This window comes from Spermophilus citellus, assembly GCF_964194105.1.
Source record: "Spermophilus citellus genome assembly, chromosome: 18".
Lineage (NCBI taxonomy): Eukaryota > Metazoa > Chordata > Mammalia > Rodentia > Sciuridae > Spermophilus > Spermophilus citellus.
The window spans coordinates 44,417,318-44,442,231 of NC_138200.1; the positions used below are offsets into that span (position 1 = coordinate 44,417,318).

At 41.4% G+C, this 24,914-nt stretch overlaps 1 protein-coding gene across 1 annotated transcript; it reads right to left on the reverse strand.

Annotated features, from left to right (window-relative positions):
* Nucleotides 1-160: 160 nt before the first annotated feature.
* On the reverse strand, nucleotides 161-23,664 carry GOT2 (glutamic-oxaloacetic transaminase 2). The gene is made up of 10 exons (XM_081274519.1): nucleotides 23,473-23,664; nucleotides 12,610-12,766; nucleotides 10,969-11,097; nucleotides 9,364-9,423; nucleotides 8,466-8,627; nucleotides 8,145-8,249; nucleotides 6,858-7,008; nucleotides 6,265-6,430; nucleotides 2,496-2,646; nucleotides 161-1,329 (listed from the first exon to the last, which is right to left on the reverse strand). The coding sequence occupies exons 1-10, from the start codon at nucleotides 23,559-23,561 to the stop codon at nucleotides 1,207-1,209; spliced, it is 1,293 nt and encodes a 430-aa protein (XP_081130645.1). The 5' UTR covers nucleotides 23,562-23,664; the 3' UTR covers nucleotides 161-1,206.
* Between the last annotated feature and the right edge of the window lie 1,250 nt (nucleotides 23,665-24,914).

Sequence of the window (24,914 nt, forward strand, 5' to 3'; positions counted from 1 at the left end):
CTTACCTCAATGGCATGATGAAGAAAAGGATGTACTTTGAGTCATCATTTGGGACCACTAACACATCTCTGGCTTACAGTTCAGCTGGATGTGACTAAACTTCTAGAATACAAACTGACATCTACCCCTTCCTCCCATTAAAGAAAAAGGTAGACGGTAGTTGGATCTACAGTAATTTTATTGTAACAGAGAAACCAAGCTGCAGTAAGTCTACATGATTAGAGCACATGGTGGTTATTGTTCCAAGGGTGAAGCCTAAGCCCAGCTGGCAGCACACAAACCCCAGACTATCTCTTTTCTGATCCTAACCTGTGTTGCCTGACTCATGATGTGAGGTTAGTGGCTGCACAACCACAAGGAATGAAAGTAGAGGTCCAGTGGGCAGAGGCAGCACCCCAGGAGGAGACAATTACACAGTCAATGATGAGGATGCTGGCATAAAGTGCGGCCACCTACCCTCGACTATTCTTTGCCAAGAAACAGAGGGTATGGCATGAGCAGAAAATTATGTTCTCCAATCTTAAATAGATCCTGATATGATGGGGTTCATGGTTAATCAAGCAATAGAATGGGATGGAAATCTAGGCTAGTTATAGGTCTTTGTGTTAAAGAAAAGAACAGCAATGGTAAGAAGAGACAGACATTTTCCTTATTTTCTTAAATAAGACAGGAAACAGCATCTATTATTTTCCTTGCTGCATGCCAACAGACCCATTGGTTTTTGTAAAGCACAATTTGTGCAATATGGTCTGTTGATAGGATGCTCCACCATGGGGGGACAAATGTGAGGTGGACTGTTAATGACACAACTCAGCCTATAGCATGAGCTATGTCTCAAGCTGGATCCGCAGAGGAACCCCTTCCACCACACAGTGCTTCATTAAAGCTTCTGAAATATTGCAACATCATGACAGGTTTTTGGTGCTGTGACTTTCTTATACATGTAAACTCTTTCAAAAAAGTCAGAGATAAAAGGATGATGGAGGAGTTTGGTTTAAAGCCACAGAGTTCCAGACACCAGCCATGGATGCCTCTTCTCTATCTCACTACATGTTCTTTTCTGAGAAACACATCCAATCACTAAGTGTTATGCACTGTGGTTGAAAGAAATGACCCTCTCCACCATCCACCCTCCCTCATCCTGCATGTGAATCACACAACGGCAGGGGCTGACAGAAAGGTTGTCTCTGTTCTTGCACCAGGAAATTACTTGGTGACCTGGTGGATGGCATGTGCAAGATAGGCGACGTTGTTGGAGGTGACCCCTGCCACAGAAATGCGGCCATCCTTTGTCATGTAGATGGAGAACTCCTTGGTCAGCCGCTCTACCTATGGAGATACAACATTTTGGATACCGGTCAGGGTAGTTTTCCAGGTCTGGCACATCCCAATAGCCAACTTGTTAAATGGAAAAAATAATAGCTCCCTTTTCTCACTCACTTATGCCCCATTCCCAGATTCAGTGAGCCAAATTAGAGTAAAATCATGAGAAGATATGATGAATTCTGAGATGGAATAGGTGGGAAAAAATCTTAATCACACCACAGAACCAGAATTCAGCCATAGAAGAGCCATTTCTCCTACCTTTCCTTGAAGAACCAGCAGTGGCCACAAGCAATCAAAACATTCTGGGCTAGGGGTGCAACTTAGTGGAAGAGTGCTTCCTAGCATGCAGAGGCCCTGTACTCCATCAGAACCTCAAAACTCTCAAGCTAGTGAGTTATGTGGGCCTCAGAAGTAAGTAGCCTTATGGGGGGATACAGATAAGTAAGCAATCAATAGCAATAAAACAGGCCAGGCATGTGGTGCATGCCTGTAGTCCCAGTTACTTAGGAAGCTAAGATGGAAGAATCACTTGCCCAATTCTAGACCAGCCTGGGCAACACAGTGAGAGACTCCATCTCAAAACATCAACATCACTGGAAGCCAGCTACCAAGGGGGCTGAAGCAGGATACCAAGTTCAAGGCCAGTCTGGGCAATTTAAGTGAGACCCTGTCTCAAAAAAAAAAAAAAAAAAAAAAAAAAAAAAAAAAAAAAGTCAAGTGTGGTGGTGCATGCCTATATGACTTGTGAGGCAGAAGGATCACAGGTTTGAGGGCAGCCACAGCAACCTTGTGAGGCTATCTCAAAATTAAAACTAAAAAGGACTGTGAATATAGCTCAGTGGTGGTCCAGCATCCCTGGGTCCAAATCCCAGTATATATATTAAAACAAACAAACAAAAAAAAAAAAACCCAAAACCCGTTGAGGCTATAGCTCAGTGGTAGAGTGCCTACATACCATGTGCGAGGCTCTGGGTTCAATCACCAATATTGAAACAAAAATAACAAAGCCCAAAACAACACATGAAAGCTATATATTAACTTCACCTAAAAGGGCTCCAAAATAGCCATTTTCAGGGTTACCCTGAACATGCAGGCAACTTACACAGAATTCTTCTGGTTTATAAGGACCTATCTGTTAGTCAACTGTGGGGAAATTAGAGTCCACTCACCTGTTCAGGCTTTAGGCCTGTGAAACAAAACATGCCGATCTGGTCGGTGATGTGCTGCCAGTTGTGGGAGGAGCCCTCCTTCTTGAGGTTAGAGACCAGCTGGGTCCGCATGCTAATGATGCGGTCGGCCATGCCTTTCACTTCCTGCAACCTGCAAGGAGACCCCAAGAGGTAGCTCATTCTGCCAAATACCAACAATGTTTTTACCTCCCGAGTTCCTCTCCTGTTTGCCTCAATTCTTAGTCCTTGATGGAGACATGTTGTCATTGGCCAGGGAAGTAAACTATTTTGTAGCACTGTTTTTTCTAATTTTTGGTACTGGGAGTTGAACCCAGGGTCTTGCATATGTTCAGCAAGTATTCTGTCATTGACATACATCTCCCTTTTTGAAATTTTATTTTAAGACTGAGTCTCATTAAATTGCTCTCACTGGTCTTGAACTTACGATCCTCCTGTTTTAGCTCCTGAGTAGCTGGGAATACAGGTGTATGCCATCACGTCCAGCTATAGCACTGTTTTAAATTATAGTACTTCTTTGATCACACAACTGAAAGTTAACACACTTGAATATTAAGCAAAGGTATCACTCAAAAACTTAGGAAGACGGAGGCAAAAGCTATGGGTTAAACAAAATATGACATTATTCTCCCGCTTTTTAAAAATTTCTGTTTAACCAGAAGTTTCCAGTTTTTTTTTTTTTTTTTTTTTAGTTGTAGATGCATGGCATGCCTTCATTGTATTTGTTTAGTTTTATGTGACTCAAAGGATCAAACCTAGTACCTCATATGTTCTAGGAACGCACTTTACACTGAACTACAACTCCAGTCCCCAATGACATTATTCTTTACACGGGTAGAATAAACATTTCTGCTTCACAATGAAGACAATGCACTGGGAACCTATAACAAGCCAAGCCATGTGCTAGGTGCTGAGTACTGAGAAATGACCCTTGCTTGTAAAAGCTAACAGAGGGTGACAGGAGCCAAATCCGTAAAAAATCAGCTATGGAACAGGGCCACATAACATAATGCTAATGTAAGAGTGCTGTGCTAAAAGAGAAGAAAGGTGAATTTGTTCTGGGGAGTAGATAATGCACTCTTCTGTGCACACATGCCACTTGATTCTTTTTTTTTTTTTTTTGTGGTAGTGGAGAATGAACTCAGGGATTCTCTGTCCTTGAGCTACATCACTAGTCCTTTCTTATTTATCTATTTTTTTTAAAGAGAGAGAGAGAGAGAGAGAGAGAGAGAGAGAGAGAGAGAGAGAGAAACTTTTGATATTTTTCAGTTTTTGGTGGTCACAACATTTTTGTTTGTATGTGGTGCTGAGGATCGAACCCGGGCCACATGCATGCCAGGCGAGCGCGCTACCGCTTGAGCCACATCCCCAGCCCCTAGTCCTTTCTTATTTTGATACAGGGTCTTGCTAAATTGCATAGGCTGGCCTCAACTTGGTGATCCTCCTGCTTCAGCTTCCTGGGATTATAGGACCACTGCACCCTGCACCACTCACTTGATTCTGAACAGTCTTCTTCTTTCTCAGAATTTACCCTTCTATTTCATTCCCATAACCTCGTTAATAACCTCGTCAGAGGTTATTAACTGGATCATGGAGATAGCATGAAGTTTATTTTCCTGGTGTTATGTGTTCACTTTCCTAAACCAACTCTCTATGACCATAATACCCAATGGCTAGAACAGAGTTTACGAACTGTCAATTAAAAGGCTAAATATAGAGTCCTAGGTATGTTTTTCTGACCCAGTGAAACATTTCAAAATTGGGTACTAGCACTGGGCAGTGGCGCCTACTTGTAATTGTAGGAATTCAGGAGGCTGAGGCAGGAAGATCACAAGTTTGAGGCCAGCCTCTCTAACTTAGCAAAAACCTGCCTCAAAATAAAAAATAAAACAAGCTGGGGATGTGGCTCCGTGGTTGAGTGGCCCTGGATTCAATTTCCAGTACCAGGAAAAACAAAAGAAAAAACTGGCACATATAATTTTAGATTTGTAATTTCTCCTAAAAAACAAGAAGCTGGCAGCACAATTCTAGTAGTGTGATTACTGGTTGGGCCTGTGGAACCCCTGGCCTCTTTCCAATTGGCATATGATTTTATGTTTCTTGCTCCATTCATCCAGCTCAATTCACTCCAAGGCCCAGGTCCTAAAGGCACCAAGAGTATGACCCATGTGGACGCTACCTTAGAAAGCCCCCCCACCCTCCCTGTTGTCCAGAGGATAAACACATTACCTGTGTCTTCTCTTACTTTTTTGTGGTATTGAGATAGAGCCCAGGGCCTCATGCATGCTAGGCGAGCTCTCTACACTGAGTGGCAGCCCACTTCTCATAATATCAACAAGGTGCCTCCTTGTTGGCTCTACCCCTCAGCTTTGATGTTCTTCCTCTCAGTATTTTCACCATAGAAACCACATGGAACTTTCTATGCACACTCTGTACAAAGCATGTCCCTTGTCTGTGCCTTTTCTCAGGGAGGCTTCTCTGTCCATTTTCCCCTTCCTTTCATTTCTTTTAAGGGAAAAAAACCCCCACTCTTCAGGCACAGCTCACACAGCAGTCCTCACTACACCCTCAATTTCCACCTGAATCGGCAGCTCTCTTATAGTTAGCATTTATTCCATTCTGTCTTTTATCAATGTTACATGTGTACCTTTTTCACTGGATTCTAAACTTCCTGAAGGTACAAACTGTGTTTTGGTTATCTACTAGCACAGTGTCTGTCAGCTTTATTTACTATAGATCTCAAACGTGTACTGAAATGCACATATTAAGATAAAAAATCTGCTTAGCACAGTGGTGCATGCCTGTAATCCCAGCAACCCAGAAGGCTGAGGTCGAAGGTTCATAAATTCCAGGCCAGTCCTAGTGAGACCCTGTTTCAAAATTAAAAAAGGAAAATACAAAGGACTAAGGATGTAGTTCAGTGGTAAAGCACTTGCCTAGCATGTGTGAGGCACTGGGTTTGACTCTCTATACTGTGTACAAATAAATAAAGGCCCATCAACAACTAAAAAAATATAGGAAAAAAAAAAAAAAAAAAAGATTAAGCTGGGTGTAGTAGCGCATGCCTGTAATCCCAGTGGCTCGGGAGGCTGAGGCAGGAGATTCTTGAATTCAAAGCCAGCCTCCGCAATGGCAAGGTGCACAAAGCAACTCAGTGAGATCCTGTCTGTGAATAAAATACAAAATAGGACTGGGATGGGGCTCGTGGTTGAGCCCCTGAGTTTAATTACTGGTGCCCCCCCCCCAAAAGATTAAGTAACACTAATTTAGAAAACAGGTACTAAGACTTAGATGACAGATAACCAAAACCAAAAATATGAAAAAATATTGATGCAATGCTCGCTATTATTGGGACAAAACCAAAAATGTGGGAGCTGGGGATGGCTCAGTGGTAGAATGCTTGCCTAGTATGTGTGAGGCCCTGGGTTTGATCCCCAGTACTGCAAAACAAAAACTAAAATATGATCTTCTGAAGGAAGTTTTCCTATATATGCTACTTCAATTTGAACTTGATTCTAGGGAAAGGCAGGTTTTATTAAATAGAGATGAGAGAGTAAGAGGAACTGCTATTTCTGAATTACGAAATTTCTTATTTCTGTGGACAAAGTGCACACTTCTCTCTTTCTTCTTATCCCCTTTCACATGTGGAACCTGTAAGGTTCTGTGTGTCACTGGAGGTCAATTTAAACTAGCTCTGAAGGAGCGGTGGTCAGAACACCTAGGTGGCTGGGGAGTGGCAAGGAATATTTACCACTGCTTTCGCAAATCCGGGGAAGTCAGGATGGTAGAGGCGATCCGGGCCCCGTTGAGAGGAGGGTTGGAATACAAGGGGCGAATCAATATTTTCAGCTGTGACTCCACCCTTTTGGCTTCATCAGCGTCTTTGCAGACTACGGTGAAGGCTCCCACCCGCTCGCCTGAAAAGATAAAATGGATCTTGTCTTCTAGTTCTCCCATCTAATATATTAAAGCAAATCATGATTAAATTTGTTGAATATTATCTGTTTCCACCAGAAAGGACCACGAAAATAATTTTTTTATTATAATTAAAGTTTTTAACAGACAGAATGGTGAATTGAAGCGACCAGAAAGTTTGAGTATTCAAGATTTCTTTTCATTTTATCTATTTTCTTGGCTCCTGCGTTAGTTACTTTTTGTTTAGAGAAACAGTAATCAGTTTTCTTAGCTGGAGGAATTCAAAGACACTGAAGAAGATAAAGAAAAATCTGTAAAATCCACTATACCAATCTTTCCTCCCTGGGTAAGGAGCAACATGGATATATACATATGCAACCCAAACTCAAGTTCATCAGAACATATAGCACACTGGGTCCTCTAGCTTACCATATAAGCCCATGTTCTTGGCATATGATTGGCAGAGACAAACATTAATGCCCTGTTCGATGAAGTGGCGCACAGCCCAGGCATCCTTGTTACCATCACCACTGGCAAAGCCTTGGTAGGCCATGTCAAAGAATGCAAAGAGATTCTTTTTCTGGGAAGGAATGAGAAGACCAAAGCTTTAGGTAGCCATCTGAAGATGTACTATGTAGTTACTTGTACTTACTGGGACCACACCTGTTCCACCCAGATAAAACCAATCCTATTTTTTCCCCAGATGGCAGTTTGGAAGATGTCGTAATTTTCCCAGAGTTAAGTATCAGCATATTCTTCAAAAGACATTAAGAAAAGAATCTTAATTTAAGTGTACCCAGAATGCTGCTTAGTCAAACAGAAGACTCTTCTAAGGCCCACAGGAGTCTGGGTAATTATTTTTGGTCTAGGAGCACAGGACCAGACTTTTCTGTGATTAACTTAATTCTGGCAGACTCACAGGGTAGCCTCATTAGAACCATCTCATTCTGAAATGGCTTTGCATGCTGTTTGTCTCACTCTGTTTGTAGCTTAGGTTTGTGTGTATGTGTGGTACTTAGATTGAGCCCAGGGTTGCTCTATCCCTGAATTATATCCCAAGAATTTTTTATTTTTTATTTTGAGATAGGGTCTTGTTAAATTGTTGAGGCTGGCTTTGAACTACTTGTGATCTCTTGGCTCAGCCTCCTGAGTCACTGGGATTCCAGGCATACACCACTATACCAGGCTTCTGCAGCTTAGATTTGACAAAAGTTAGCGAAAATGGGGACACAAGATAATAGGAATAACAATAATCCTTCCTCTGTAGGAATTCTGATGCCTTCTCTGATAGCCAGCTACACTCTGGGAGTGATAATGACAAAGTCAAGGAAAAGTGGCAAGGAAAGAATTGGTGGAAAAGGGGAAAAAAAAAAAAAGTATAAGGGCTGTGCCAGTAATCACTGCCCAGGGCAGCCACAGGCACCACCAGCAGACACCCTGGGCCAGCAGTCTGTTGTGCAAATGGGCCAATGACAGGTTTTATCAGAATTCACTACATCTGGGCTGAAAAATAAAAATTATTTTCAAATTGCTCATGTATCATCAATTACAGAACTACTAATTATGCAAATGAGGAGACCCTTCCTGGCAGCTTATCATGTGTAGAAAGTTTGTATAGGCTCAAGGTTAATTAATTCTAATTGTTAAGACTTTGTCAAGTAAAGAATCAAGGCTAGTTACTAAACAGAACTGTCACCATCGGTTCATCCTCCTCACCTTTACCACAGACGCTATTTCCTTCCACTGCTCAGGACGAGGGTCCACTCCTGTGGGATTGTGGGCACAGGCATGCAGGAGAAGAACACTCTGCTCTGGCATTTTCTAAAGAGAAAGGGAACTAAGAGATGACTCTGTTTTGCAGCTTTTTAGGTTCCACGGGGTCACTATTTCGTAAGTAAAAAAGGAAACCTGAGGTCTAGGAATTAGCTCACTCTCAGTAATTTTAAGATATTAGAATCCAGCTGGGAGACATCAAATGTCCACAAAGAAGTTTATGCCTTGTTCTTTCACCCTTCCCACCCTGAGTGCCACACTTACCGAAATGTCTTCTATGGCGCCTGTGAAGTCAAAACCACAAGTCTTGGGGTCATAGTACCGATAACCCTGTAGCTTCATGCCAGCATCCCTGAAAATGGGTGTATGATTTCCCCAGGACGGTTTGGGTAGAAAGACATCTCGGCTGAACTTAAAAAATCTTTCCTAAGAGATGGGATGAAGGGAAATGGAAAAATGAAGAAAAAAAAAAAAGAGGTAAAAACATTGGTATGTTTCCTTGAGAGAACACTTTTTTTTTCTGCTGAAACCCAGCTTAACTCTATGGTGGAGAGATGCACTGACTCAGCAGCAAGACAGTGTGGGTGACTCAGGCTTTGAAAGTTACCCTTGCTAAGTGGCCAAGGACTATCTGGGCCTCACTTTCTTCACTTATAAAATGGGTTAATGGAACTTCCCTTACAGGGATTAAATGAGTTAAAATACAAAAGCTCCCTAGTAACAGTATGTGGTCAATAAACTGAATTTCTCATTATTGTTATATCTTCCATGTAATTTCTCCAAAGTACTTTCTTTCTTTCTTTTTTTTTTTTTTTTGTTACCAGGGACTCAACCCAGAGGCACTTAACCACTGAGCCACATCCCCACCTCTTTTTAATATTTTATTTAGAGACAGGGTCTCACTGAGTTGCTTAGGGTTTCTCTATGTTGCTGAGGCTGGCTTTGAACTCACGATCCTCCTGCCTCAGCCTCCTGAGCTGCTGGGATTACAGGAGTGCTCTCGGTGCCCTGTTAAGTACTTTCTTTTTTAAATCAGAGAAAAGGAAATCTGCCAACTCTGTGGAAAGAGGAAACCTACTTCTGAGTCAGCAGTCAAATACACACATGACAGAAAGCCCTGCTGCTCTCAAAAGTTCTTTTCTGAAAGAGTTTCCAGACTCACCATAAAATTGGCTCCGACCCTTAAGGCGCCAGTTCCAGAAATGGTCTGCACGGTGACAAACTGTTGGAGAGACGCCGATGGTCAGTGATGTGGCTAGCCACAGAGAGGATCTACTCTGTCTAGTCAGTACCCTTTGTGCTTTTTTTTTTTTTGGGCACTGGGGATTGAACTCATGGGCACTTGACCACTGAGCACATCTCCAGCCCTATTTTGTATTTTATTTAGAGACAGAATCTCACTGAGTTGTTTGGCACCTTGCTTTTGCTGAGGCTGGCTTTAAACTTGCCATAGTCTTGCCTCAGCCTCCCAAGCTGCTGGGATTACAGGTGTGCACCACAGCACCTGGCTTAATATCCTTTGTTTTTGAGAAGCTAATTCCTTATGGCCTGATAGTACTATCCATGCTACATGGAAAACTTCTAGAACACAAAAAAGCATAAGAGACCAAGAACAGTCATTATGTTATTACTCTAGAATTATATAAAATGAACCGATACTCTGAATATCAACGTTCTTTGAAAATCAAGTCAGTAAGTACATTAGGATGTTTGTATGTTTTATTTATTTATTTTTTTGTGGTGCTGGGAATCAAACCTAGGGCCTTGCACATGCCAGGTAAGTGCTCTACTACTGGACCACACTCCCAGCCTATATATGTTGTCTTCCTTCTAGGCCTACCCAGAAAAATAAATATGCAAATATAGTCTTTAAAAAGCACATGTTTTTCTTCAAGAGAAAGTAAACCACAATTCACTTAAGTTCACATGTTGGGAGCATGGTCTTCTCTTGTTTGTTTGTCAAATGTTTTGTTTTTATTTTTTAATCTTTTAAAATATTTTCCTGTATTTTTAATTAATGTATTATAATTACAAATAATGGTGGGACTCACTGTTACCTTTTTTTTTGGGGGGGGGGGTAACTGGGGACCCAACCCAGAGATGCTCAACCACTGAGTCACATCCCCAGACTGTCTAACATTTTATTTAGAGACAGGGTCTCACTAAGTTGCTGAGGCTGGCTTTGAACTAGAGTTTCTCCTGTTTTAGTCTCCCCAGACACTAGGATTACAGGTGTGCACTATTGTGCCCAATCTGTTATATATTTGTATATGCAAGGGATGGGTCTCCTTTCTTTCAATGCCCAAACTGGTTGGGACAGGGATGCTGACAAAACCAGATTGGTTCTGCCTCCCACAGTCCACCTGTGGGTGGTTTCTACCTGCTTCTCTCATCTAAGCTGGAAGCTTAGCACACGAGTGTGGGGACTAATTATAGGCCTAAAACTAGTCCCACGTAGGCAGTTCTAAAGCACAGTTAATGTAAGATGAACAAAATACATGGACACTAATAGCAAAAGTAGGGCCAAACCTATCTATCATTTTTAGGATTATTAGTACATTTTTAGAATTGATGTTATATGAAATCTTTTTAGTTACTGCCAATTTAACTTTATTAGCAAGTGTAGCCACCTCAATCACCACACACTTATAATCTTTTCCTATTTGTTTAAAATTGTTACTTAAATTTAATAAATTTGTTTAAATTACTTTAAATTTGTTACATATAAAAGCAGACCCTATATGATGCCAGAATCTGCTTGGCTTACCCGGCCACTTTTCAACACCTCACTGTTCTCACCCAGGGCTAGTTCTGCGGATGCCTTACAAAATTCAGCCAGTCCACCAATGGGCAGGTATTCCTTGTCCAAATTTTTTGCAGCAATCTGGGCCTCTGCCTAGACAAAAGAAGAATGCATCTGTTTAGTTTCTTCTCCCTACCTGAAACTAAGATTACTAATTAATATTTTACAGTTAAATTCTGGAAGTCATCTTGCTTTGAGAAAAGTCTTGCTATGTTCTAGATTTTTTGTGGGTAGGTATACAGTCTCTCCTGATAATCATTTACATAAAATGCCATTCCTGGAATGCACAAAAACAAAGTTTAGGTGCAATAGCTAAAGTAGATATAAGGTGACAAAACTAAACACATGAAAGGGAAGCATTTCAAGGTATATGCCAGTCTAGGAACTTCCAAGAATTAAGTCATAGCCACATATTTTCATGCTTTAGAGTCAGAGGCCTGGCTGTCCCTTATCAACTATATGAGTTATTTAACCTTCTTGAGTCCCATTTTCCTCATTTGTTAAACATAGGGACAACTGTTTTTTTTTTTTTTTTTCCCTCTTGTACTGGGGGGATTGAGCCCAGAGGCACTTAACCACTGAGCCATATCCCTAGCACTTAAAAAAAAAATATTTTACTTAGAGAAGGGTCTCACTGAGTTGCTTAGGGCCTCTCACTAAGGTGCTGAGGCTGGCTTTGTACTCATGATCCCCCCAAGCCACTGGGATTACAGGCATGTGCCACCATGCCCAGTGGGACAACTGTTTTTACGTCTCATGTGGCTGAAGTGGGTGTTAATAAGGCAATGTACAACAGTGCTTGGTGGTGCTGGAGCTTATAACAATAGCGAATGTAAATTAAATAAATTATTATTTTTGGTGGCGTTGGGGATCAAACCCAGGGCTTTGTGCATGCTCAATAAATATTCTACTACTGAGCTACAACCTCAGCCATGAATAATTTTTAAAACCTGTTCTTAGTGGGTTAATTATATGAAAGTTAAAATAGAAACCAAGTCACTAATAGAATGAATGAAAAAAAAAAAAAAAACTGTAGTTCAGCAAAAAGGATGGACAGCGCATATCTGTGGACAAGGGTTTTCCTAAGGCAAACAAAATGGAAGAAACAGAAAATAACAACAGTAACTCTCATGAACAGAGGGCAATTTTCCTCTTGCCAAGAGACAATGTTTAAATTTTTGGTCTTCTTGTGTACCCTCACATTTAAATATGACACTGTCTGTTTTAAAATCTTGGAAAAGAAAGTATGATTCTAGCACCCCCACCCCCTGCCTTTTTTTTCTTTCAGTAATAGAAATTGAACTCAGGGGTACTCTTACCACTTAGCTACTTCTCCCAACCTTTTTTTATTTTGAGTCACTAAGTTGCCTAGGCTGGTCTTGAACTTGCGATCTTTCTGCCTTAGCCTCCCAAGTCACTGGGATTACAGGCACGCACTATAGTAACTCTCATTTTTAGAGCCAGGACTAAACCAGAAAACCTGAGCAATGCACACAGTTCATGCCAGAACTAGAGCCCAGGGCTGTGGCTGTACTCTTTCCGTGGCTGTCAGGTGCTCTCCTCCATTCATTCTTCTTAACCAGCTGAGGCAGATGGCAAGCTCACCTTCCGGACGCTAGGGAGCACATAAGGCTTTCCATTATCATCTCGGTAGGCACCAACTCCCAGGTTCATCTTTTTGCTGTTGGTGTCTCTCTTGTAGGCTTCAGTGACTCCCAGGATGGGATCTGGGGGTCCCATTTCTACATGGGCCCACCAAGAGCTGAAATGAGAAATACCTTGTCTCAGTCACTTAGTGAGATCCCACGGGCAGAGTCGTCCTTGATCTGCCAAAGATCCATTTCAGCAAATGTCTGCATACTACACACAGGGTCCAGTAACAGGTACTGATAATCCAAGAATGCAGAAGACTTCAGAGCACTTTGTAGAAACTAAGAGAGCAATAATTTCAAAACAGATACTATGAGATGCAGAAGGTGGGGCATCCGGATTACTATGGGAGAACGGGGTACATGTGTAAGCTCTTAAAGCACCCTAAACCTGACCTGAATTCTCATCCAAAGAATACTTCAAGTCATTTGGCAGTGAGAAGCTAAGAGTGGTAAAAGATGGGACAAGAGAAGCAAGGGGTGTTCAAGAATCTCATGTGCCTCTGTGAGGGGCCTGGGTTTGATCCTGTTTTCAAATCTGTTAGAGCATGGTTAGGGATGCTTGCTAAACACCCTGGGGTCTGCCTCAGATGTAGTAACACCTGGAGAAACATGAAATTTTTTTTGAGGGTGACGGTGATTACATGAGGGGAGTGACAAAGTGAGTGGACTTGGAGCAGGGCACTAAATCATGAGTGGTAAGGGTGGATGCAGAAGGATCAACAAAGAAGCTGGTTGCTTAAGACAAAGAGATGAGGACAAGAACCAGGATCATGACAGTAGGGGCAGAGAGGGAGAGAGTTGAAAGATGCTTAGGAATTTAAAATTGGCAGGAAGAAATGGTTATAACATCCTACTGGTTCCATTATTACTTAAAGGGTTAAAATGTTTGACATAGTCATCATTTTATATTTGTAAGTGATGATTTTACCTTAGCAAAGCCAAACAAAACGACCATTCTATAACAGTCTCAGAGACCATCCGTGGATGCCAATGGAATCACCTGACTGGGCCGGCTGAGTTGTGCTGCTGGGGAAGTGGATCTCACCTTTCCTTGGCTCCCAGAGTGAATATGAAGCCCAAGATGTAATAGAATCCCCCCCCCACACCCCCACCCCAGACTAAACTCAGGGCATTATACATGCTAGGCAGCTGCTCTACCACTGGGTTATACCCAGCCCACAATTCAACTTCAAATGACTTTTTTCTGGTTTGTTCCCCACTCTCTTCTGATTTTATTTTTGGTTCAGTTATGACCAACAAGCTAGTTCCTGTTTTATAGTAGCAATGAGTAGGATCTCAGTAGAAGGACGGCAGAGAAAGATTCTCTGTTGGGTGAGAATGACAGAGATCTGCTTTGTTAGGTCTTCTTCTTCAGTTTTCTTTTAAAACTTGGAGCTTAAATCAACTAGGAATTCTTTGGCTTAAAAAAAAAAAAAATTCAGACCTGAATATTTTGTTTTGTTTACTGTGGTCCTATAACCAAAAGTATATCTGAAGAGCTATAACTTTGGCATATATAAGTTATTCTGAACTTTAATTTTATTAAAAAACAAACAAACAAAATTTGAGTGCCTGAATGTGAAATGCTTTCTATCTCTGAGAGTACAGATAAATTAGATGATAAATGTCTCAAATAAAAGATTTGAGTTATATACATAAATATAGCAATCAGACATTCCTAAATTTCCCAGGAAATTGGAAAGCAAATTTCTAGTACTTTCAATGTACTACTCTTAAATTTGTTTTCATCTTATTTTATCAATAAACCAGTGTATGTTTTGGAAAAGCAAACATACATAGAATAAAATGCATGATATACTATACTTAACATGAAAAGTCATAGCTGTTTTTCATTAAATTAAAATTATCAAAGATTTACTCATGTGAACTTGAATTCCTAAAGTGTTTCTGAATTCATTTAAGAAAAACAATGTTGCTGGGCTCGGTGGCCCAAGCCTATAATCCCAGCTACTCAGGAAGCTGAGGCAGGTAAATTTGAGGCCACACTGGGTAAATTAGTCAGACTCTGTCTCAAAATAAAAAATGTCTGAAGATGTAGCTCAGAGTTAGAGCTCTACTGGGTTTGTCCCAGTTTAAAAAAAAAATGTAAAATTATGAAAAACATAAATTTGCATTACACCAATTAACCTCTCAAACTTCTAATTTCAATAGTAATTATATACTTCTAATCTCTCTCTCTTATTTTTTTGGTAATGGGGATCAAACCCAGGGGTGCTTAACCACTGAGCCACAACTCCAGCGCTTTTTAATATTTTATTTAGAGACAGAGTCTCACTGAGTTGCTAATCTGCTGAGGCTGGCTTTGAACTTGTGATCCTCCTGCCTCAGCCTCCCAAGTTGCTGGGATTACAGGCATGTGCCACTGTGCCCAGCTACTTCTATTCTTATTAATAGATTTGTTAGAACAAGTTTATATTTATAGGAAATCAATCATAATTTTCATCCACTCCTAGTTTCCCCCATTGTTAACATTGTATATTAGCATAGGACATTTGTTACAATTAAGAAACCCATAAAGATACATTATTAAGTCCACTAATTATTCAGATTTTCTTAGGTTTTACTTATTTTTGTTCCAGAGTTACTTCAAGTTTACCAAACTACACTTAGTTGTCTTGTCTCCTTAGGTTTCTCTTGGCTGTGATAGTTTCAGACTCTCTTTGTTTTTGATGCTCTTGAATGGTTTTGGAGAATGTTGGTCAGGTTGTATGTTGCAGGATATTCCTCTATTGGTATTTGATGTTTTTCTTGAGATTAGACTGGGGTTATAGATTTTTTTGGAGAATAGTAATTATACTTTATAAAATGTCAGCTTAAAGATAATTTCTAAGACCTTTTAGGTAATTTTTTTTTTTTGTATTGGGGATTGAACCCAGGGGTATTTAGCCACTGAGTCACATCCCTAGCCCTTTTAAAATATATTTTATTAGAGAAAGGGTCTTGCTGAGTTGCTAAGTGCCTAAGTTGCTGAGACTGGCTTTGAACTAGAGATTCTCCTGCCTCAGCCTCAGCCTCCCAAGCCACTGGGATTACAGGTGTGCATCACCAAATCTGATCATCCCCAGCCCTTTAAATTTTTTTTTTTTTTTTTTTTGAGACAAGGTCTCACTAAATTGCTGAGACTGGCCTTGAACTTATAATCCTGCTTTAGCCTTCCAAATTGCTGGGATTAGAAGGGTAAACTGCCACATGAGGCTTCTTTAGGTAACTAAATCTTAGACTAATATTAGAATGAGTTAATTAATGGTTTAACTAATCAACGGATATCCAAATAATTTCTTTCTAAGTAAGATAGGATACAGGCACACTGAGTACTAAGCATAATTTAAAGTTTATATATTTTTTGCTTATTTTTACATGCTCTTGGGAGGGTAGCTGTGAGTCATTATAATAAATATGCTCTGTTACATCAGAGGGTATAGAAGGCGTGTGTGTGGCTGTGAAAGTTGTACTCAGTGTGTTCATGAGCTGCTTAAAATGCAAACTAGCGGAAGGCTGGCATCATTGCCTCCCTACTTAGTTTTCTCTGTGAAATAGAAGTTATTTTGGTTAAAAGATAATCAATATGTTGTTGAGAATATACTGTACTAGGATCAATAGTGATAGAGAAACACAACTGTGTTTTGTTTTCCAAGGAAAAAAAGCAGCAGTTGTTCTCAAACTTTTTTGAATTTAAATCCCTTTATACTCTTTAAGCTTATTGAGGACTCCAAAGAGCTTTTGTTTGTTTATTTTTCTGCCTTAAGTTCATTTGTGCAAACAGCACAAGAGGGCATCAGCACCATGCAGACGGCAGCTGCTGGGTTACAGCAGTCTTTCTGCCATGAGGTTGGCAGGCAGAGGCCGAGACCATGGAGCCTGGGCACCTTTGGAAGCCTGAGAAGGAATTGAAGCTGAAGCCCTAGCCTGAGTCTTCTTTTGGGTTTTGGCCTGGGCTTTTGGCTGGCAGGACCCAAAACCCTTGGCATTGTGGGAGCTCAGGTGAGTGACAAAGGCAAGCCAATTGAGCCGTGGCTGAAGCCCCTCAAAGAGCATTTATTTATGTGTGGTATAATTATGTTTATTAGACTAGAAATTAAAACTCAAGAACTTTGTTGTACTTATCTTTGAGTCACTTGAAAATAGCAATGGTGAAAACACTGCAAACTGCTATTTATGTTAGCATAAATAATTTTTTTTTTGCAGTGGGTGCTGGGGCTTGAACCCAGAGCTTCATGCATGAAAGAGCTAATGTTCCTTCTCAGGCTTCCAAAGGTGCCCAGTTTTATGTTTAATTTTAAAAATTTATTGTCATTTTGGTTAAATAGAAAACCATTGATTGACTGTTTCTTGGGCACTCACAATCCTATCTTAATTAAGTGGCCAAATATCATGTAACAATTTTTTAAAAAAAAATCTTTATTTTGTTTATTTATTTTTATGTGGTGCTGAGGATGGAACCCAGTGCCTCATATGTGTGGGGCAGGCTCTCTGCTACTGAGCCACAACCCCAGCCCCTCATGTAACAATTTTTTTTTTTTTAGAGAATTTTTTTTTTTAATATTTATTTTTTAGTTCTCGGCGGACACAACATCTTTGTTGGTATGTGGTGGTGAGGATCGAACCCGGGCCGCACGCATGCCAGGTGAGCGCGCTACCGCTTGAGCCACATCCCCAGCCCTCATGTAACAATTTTTTAAAAAATCAAATTCAAACAAAATTTTCAGACTTTCATTGAAATTATCTTTGCTGGGGCTGGGGATGTGGCTCAAGCGGTAGCGTGCTCGCCTGGCATGCGTGCGGCCCGGGTTCGATCCTCAGCACCACATACCAACAAAGATGTTGTGTCCGCCGAGAACTAAAAAATAAATATTAAAAATTCTCTCTCTCTCTCTCACCTCTCTCACTCTCTCTTTAAAAAAAAAAAAATTATCTTTGATATTTTCCAGAGGGCCCCTAGAGAGTATTGGCTTTTCTTCAAATAGTCTTCTGGCAGAATAGATACATTAATATTACCATGAAGATTTTTACCTCATGGTAAATACTGAGCAAAGTAATATGGTAAATATTAATATTATGCCCACATAAATAAAAGGTCTTGAGGCACTTTAGCTGTAAGCTCAGAGAAAAATATTAGTTTACTCCTTTTCTTCAGAGGAAATAGGAAAGAAGCTTTTTACATGGTTTCATATTACATAAAATGAAGTCTTGCCAGGTGTGTTAGTGCACACCCATAATCCCAATGACTCCAGAGATTGAGGCTGTAAGCTTGAGGCCAGCCTCAGTAATTCAGTGAGACCCTATAACAAAATAAAAAATAAAGAGGGCTGGGGAGGTCACTCAATAGTGAAGTGCCCTTGGGTTCAATGATCAGTACCACAAAAAACAAAAACAAAGTCTTTCAGATCTCCTAGATTAATCATTAACTTGTGTGTGTGTGTGTGTGTGTGTGGCGGTGCAAACCTATAATTCCAGCAACTCAGGTGGCTGAGGAAAGAGAATTGCAAGTTCCATGCCAGCCTCAGAAACTCAGCGAGGCCCTAAGCAACTGAGGAGATACTGTCTTAAAATAAAAACAAAACAACAACAACAACAACAAAAAATTGTGTGCATTAACATGTGCTGGGAATGTAAAATCATCATCCCTTACCACCAGGGCAGTACAATGGGATGGCCAGGAGGGAGCTGAGGGAGCTAGAAACAATGCAGGTTGGAAGTGTATGTGTGTGGTGGAGGAGGGAGGCGAGGAGAAGAGGATTCAGAGAGACAAGGAGAGGCCTAGGGCACTGCATATGGTTTACGGGAGCCTGAGGAGAGGACTTAAGAGCTTAAGGAAGGGGAAGAGAGTATAGGGTTAGGAAGGTTTCCAGGAGGAGGTGACCCATGAGCTGAATGCTAAGGATAAAGAAAGGGGAAAGGCCATTCTAGGAAGAGGCTTAAGAATACCGTCTGAGGATGGGAAGGAGCTTGGTGTTGCACTGAAAGTGAAAGCTCGGGAAGCAAGGCTCCAAATCACTCAGGTTGAACAGCTCCTGTTCTCTTGGTGAACATCCATCTAATCTCTACCAAGCACTTGGATGGCACGTGGATGGCAGGTATGGCATGGCAGTACAGAGCTGTATTCATGCTCTTGTGCTGGGTTCGGAATTGCCTCAGAGTCAATAGCTGTGATTGGTATATACAATTAATTCTGTTACTTAACAGTAGTAATGGGGACAGAACCCGGGGCCTCATGCAAGCTAGGCAAGCACTCTACCACTCAGTTACATCTCCAGGTCAGTTTTTTTTTTTTTTTTTTAATTTTTTAAAATTTTGAGACAGGGGACTGGGATTGTGGCTCAGTGGTAGAGCGCTCGCCTAGCATGCGCAGGACCTGGGTTCCATCCTCAGCACAACATAAAAAAAAAAATAAAAATAAATAAAGGCATTGTGTTGTGTCCACATACACCTAAAAAATAAATATTAAAAAAAAATTTGAGACAGAGTTTTGCTGAGATTGGCCTTGAATTTACAATCCTCTAGCTCTGGCCTCCCCAGTAGCAGGGATTACAGCTGTGCACCACCACACCCAGATGCTTACTTCTTTTAATGGTCTCCTTTAGTACCTTGCCTTGGGAAAACTGCATGGATTCAAACAGCAGCTCAGCCACCCACCAGCTGAGTGAAGGCAAGTGAAATGACTCCTCTAAGTCTTATTTTTCCTTATCCATAAAATGGGTCCTAATGGTACCCCTATATTGCAGGGTGGATATAAGCTGTCCAGTGCAGTTCTTTTCTGCCTTTCAATTACTTCTACTCCCCCCCCCCCCCCCCCCCCCCCCGCGCCCCAATAGTCTCAGGAGACATTATCATAATCATCCTCCCTCCCTCCTCATGAGTTCTAGTGTCAGAATTCAAAATCCCCACTTTCCCCCTCTTTTTAATTGTTGCTTCAGGCTGCTTGGCCATTTCTAGCACCTAAACAATAGTAAGAAACACAGATACCTTGAAACAACTTCTAAATTGGGCCTGAAGAAAACTCTGTTATTTCTTATCCACAATTCAGATCCTGAAAAAACATGTAGCCATCTGCCTATCTATATCACTGTCATTAACTGCTGAGTGAAAGGAATACTTTGAATGTCAAGGGCATATTAGATTATAAAAGAGCAACTTCTAGAAAGTAACTTTCTTTTTTCTTTTTTTTGTGGTGGAAATTGAACCCAGGGCCTTGTGCATGTGAGGCAAGCACTCTACCAAATGAGCTATATCCCCAGCCCAGTAACTTTCATTTTTAAAAAGGTGGTCTGCCTCCAAGGCTCTTATACAACGATGACAGAGCTGCCCCTAGCCACAAGGACAGAAGGCATCCTTCTTCTTCTTCTTCTTCTTCTATTTTTAGTTGTAGATGGACATATACCTACCACAGAGCCACAACCCTAGTCCAGTCATTCTCATTAAATAGTGTGGAAAAACACTTATTTGTCAAGTTCTTTAAAATGTTCAGCATATAAATCCATTCTCTCAGAAACTACTGCCTTCAGTTTTCTGGTCTCTTAAGAATAATGCTAAAAGTAATGTCAAAATACTGAATTTTAAGCACTCTGTATATAGGAGCAGCAGTAACTCAATTTGATCAGCTCTTCTTTAGTAATCATTTTTCAGGTCCTCTATGTCCTTTATTATGCCACTCCTTAAAATGCAAAAGATTATGCAGATGTTTAAGAAATTGCACTAGGGGCTGGGGATGTGGCTCAAGCAGTAGTGCGCTCGCCTGGCATGCGCTGCGTGTGGCCCGGGTTCGATCCTCAGTACCACATACAAAACAAAGATGTTGTGTCCGCCGAAAACTAAAATATAAAAAAAAAAAAAAAAAAAAAGAAATTGCACTAGATGAAATAGGGTGCTCTGGAGATAAAATTGATGCTGATAACCTATGGCTTACAAAGTGATTCCTATCAAGGCCCTTTGGACGTAAGCACAAAGCCTCAAACAATGTTTGACCAGTCCAACAATATTTGAGCAATACTGACTAGCCAACCAAAAGACATTAGGTACAAAGTATTCAGATAAACATTTCCAGTTCAAATGCCTTGCATTTCTTGGAGATATTAGCCTATCCAGTGCTCTAGTTTTAAAAATGCATTTCCTCACATTCTTCTTATTTTAAAACGAGAAGTTAATTAACTTGCCCATGATCACAGAGCTAAAAAAGGCACAAATCATATAACAATTACGATCTTTTAACTACTGGTTCTTGTACCACTATTGCACACTGCCTTTCAAAGGGGGGTCTTATAATACTCCTTCAGTCATTTCACAAAAACATTAAATAATAAGAATTAAAATTCATAAGGCTTTGGTTTCTATCCCTAGCACCACAAATAAATACAAATCATTATAAATAAAAATACATTAGTATGTCACTATGCATAGGTCAACACAAAAGTTATGTTCATTGTTTTCATTTTAAACAATTTGGCTAAATGAAATATTAAATTTAGAAAGCATTTCACATAAATGATTTGAGTATGAAAAGTATTTCATTGGATAAATCCTGAGTTCTTCAGAATATCAATTGCCAAGGTTTTAGGTTTTATTGTATTAAAATTAGTTTTTTTTAAAGAATCTTAAAAATAAAAGAGACTTCAAAGGGTTTTCCACTTAAATTTTAAGTGGGAATTTTTAATGTTTACCACTTCTAGCATTTGGCTTTAAGTAAAAACCGCTTCCACTGTGGAGGGAGTGAAGGATCTCACTTCCTTGTTTGAATAGTTACAACCACCAGACAGAGCATCTATCACCCAATCCTAGATCACTGTTTAAATCTGAATGGCAGCTCCTCCTCATCAGATACTCTTAATATTTTAAGACTTTTTTTTTTTGTTCCATAATTTGAAGCATTATGGTCCTCCTATGTGTTTAGATTTTGATATAAAATCCAACATTTGTATCATATTTGTTTTAAAAATAGGGTTTGAACATTCACGTTCAAAGACCTGCCAGGCACTATTATATAAGTGCTGTGATACCACACTGAACAAAGTAGGTAAGGTCTCTGCTCTCATATACCCTCCATTCCCCTTTTAAATTTTTGAGAGTTATGCTAAGTTGCCCAGCCTGGTCTAAAATTGTGATCCTCCTGCCTCACCTTCCAGAAAAGCTAAAGTTACAGGTGTGGGCAGGGCCACCTGGCTCATGTAATTTGCACTCTAATGGGGAAAAGGCAGAAGAGAAAAAAAAAAAAAAAACAGCTCTCAAAAGGGAAAGAATAACTAAAAGGTCACACCAAAAAGAGAACTTCACCAAGCACTTTAGTTCTAGAGCTCAGGTCATCCAGCGAAACCCATAAAAATAGAGAGTTATTTTAAGATTACCATATGGTGAAATGGACTTTCTCTTAATTAAGAGTTTTAAGCACTTCTTTTTGTTCTCCAATTTTTCTTCATAAATCACTCTTAATTATGGCCCACTAGGTAGGTAAGCTTAAAGAGCACACGTTGTCAGCGAGCCAAGAAGGATCCAAATAAGGGAGAGAAGAAAGTGGAAAAGCCAGGGCAAAACTGTACTGCCAAGAGTGTGGGGCTTTGGAAAGGACAGGCTGTTCTGCTGACTTAAAGACCTTGTGCATATATTCAAAGGAAAGGTCAAAGAACGTATAATAGGCTTCTGGTAGTTAATATCTGCTTGGAGGTGGTTTTTAAGATTGGGCTCCTCATTAGGTAGTACTTAAAAGTGGCAGCCCCAAATCGGCTTGTGTGAATTAATCGCCTGGATCAGGTTTCCACTAGGAAGAAATTCCTACTTTATTTTATGCTCTGAAATTTCCTTCTGTCCTACATATCACAATTTGAAACTACATATTTGTCATTTTTGGAGAGAAGTATGTCTTTCCCTCTAACTTGTTCACGGCTGTATCGCCAGCATCTATCTGGAATAGTGCCTGGAGAAATTGGGGTTACGAAATACGGAATGAATGAGCACAGCGAGATGGAAGAGATGGAAAGACTGTGGATTCCCTACGGCCAGACCTCCAAAGGGTTTAAAAAAAAGTGGGGTGTGCACTACACTTCAGTCCTTTCCCATCCAAAGACCAAAAGGGTCAGCCGGGACACAGGTGGTAAAACCGACTGAGGATGCTGCGAGCCAAGGTCACGGGATGCAGTGAGGAGAGCGAGGTCCGAGAGTCGGCTCTCTGGGCACTTTCTTCCAGGGCGTTTCCTTCCCCCTGGCACCCAGGCAGCAGCCAGCCGCCGCCCTGTCCAGCCCAACTCGCCCCGGCTCCAGCAAGGCTAAGACCGGTGCGCCCGGCCGCCCCCCAGGGCAGCCGGTCAAGGGCACGCGCGCCCCCCAGGGCCGTAGCCAATCGGCGCGAGGCAGCCCCGGCGCCAGAGCCAATCGGTGCGGGGCTGGCACGGGCGCCGCAGCCAGCGTGCTCACCCAGTCCCGCACCCCCACCCGGCCGACTGAGTGTCTCGGACCCCCCCCCCCCCCCCGCCGCGCTTTCCCTTGAATGGGAGTCCGGGTGCCGCAAAGGGCCACACTTCCTTTCTCAGGGCATTGCGCCGGCTCGCTCTCCTGCGATGCCTGGTAAAAGGGAGAGAAGGGACGTGGGGCTCTGAGGATCACTGTGAGGCGTGGACACACAATTCTCAGCCTCCAGCGAAGGGAAACCTTGGAGGTTGCACAAAGGGAGATGTGTGTGTGTGTGTGTGTGTGTGTGTGTGTGTGTGTGTGAGTGTGTGTTGAGTTTGGAAGCGGGGAGGGCTAGATGACCCACGGCGCCCATGACTTTGGGCAGGCCTGTCCTGCTCCATCTCAGTATCCCTTCGCTTACCTGGCTCTGGCAAAGGCTGCGGCGGCAAGGCCCGGGTGGAAGGCGCCAGCGGCCCCGGAGAGGATGCGGCCGGAGTGCAGCAGGGCCATGGTGGATGGCAAGAGGGCAGTAGGTAGCGCAAGACAGAGCGGAGGGCAAGTGACCGCAGACACAGAGGCGCGGGCTCCTGAATAAGGTGAGGACCGCGACTTCCCTGGGTGAGGCTAGAGCGGCCGCGCTCGGGCCTGAGCTACGTCACAGCGTCCCCTGGCGGCCGGGAGTGGAGCGGCGAGGCTTCCTCAGAGGTCCTGGGAAAAAAAAAAGATAACCCTTTTATCTTAGCATATCTTGGTTGAGTACTCCCTGCGCCCGATTAGCCAGGCTTCACTTGGTTCATTATGCCGGTGCCCAGAGGCAGCTGCTAGTAACCAATCTGAAGACTGAGAAATGTAGGCAGACACGGGTGAAACATTTTCTCAAGTCCCTAACAGTCATTAAAGGTGGCCTTACTTTCTCAACCATCAGCCCGACTGCAGGTCATCTCACCTTCCTGAATGCTTTCTTATCCCTGTTATGGAGATGATAGCAGGGGTATTTTGTGGGGCAGTTGTGAGGATTAACCGAGATTAACAGATTATGTCTAAAAACAGGGTCTGATTTAGTAAACACAAAATAACTCATGGTTAATTAATGACGAACGGTGTATGCTAGATCCTTATAATTTTGTGTGAAAGGAAACAAATCATTTTTTTTTCTTTTTAAAAAGGATTTATTTAAAAATGCTACACAAAATTTTAAAAGGATAGAGTGAATTAATTTGAGAAAAAGTTTGCAAGTCAAACAGGTCCACTATTAAAGTACAATTTTCTGACACTCTTCTCTAAAACTGAGATAGAACTGTGCCATTGCCAATTTAATTTATTCTTTGTGGCTCTACACTGATGAAGTCCAGATAGCTACATAGGGTCACATGGCAGGTCCTTCCAGTCCAACCATAATTTACTGTCTCCAACTCACATTCTCTCTCTCTCAGGACCTTAACCTATACTCCCTTTGATTACATCTGTAAAGACCCTATTTCCAGATAAATCACATTAGCAGGGATCCTGAGTTAGAACTTGAATATTTATCTTTTTAGGGGACACATTTCAACCTATAACAACCATTATCCCCAAACCCAACAATTAAACATTGAAGTATACACCCTAAATGCCTTACACATTTGTAAGTATGTTAGTGAAGTATTACTTATAGAAGGAACCTTGATGCTCATCAGTGGGGTACTAAATGTATATTCTGTTACAGTCACATGATGGAACATTGTAGAGTTATTGACATGAATAAATTCAATAGATATCAAAATGGACAGACTTGCCGGGCACAGTGGTGCATGCCTGCAATCCTAGCAATGTGGGTGACCCAGGGAGGAGGACTGCAAGTTTAAAGCCAATCTCAGCAGCTTA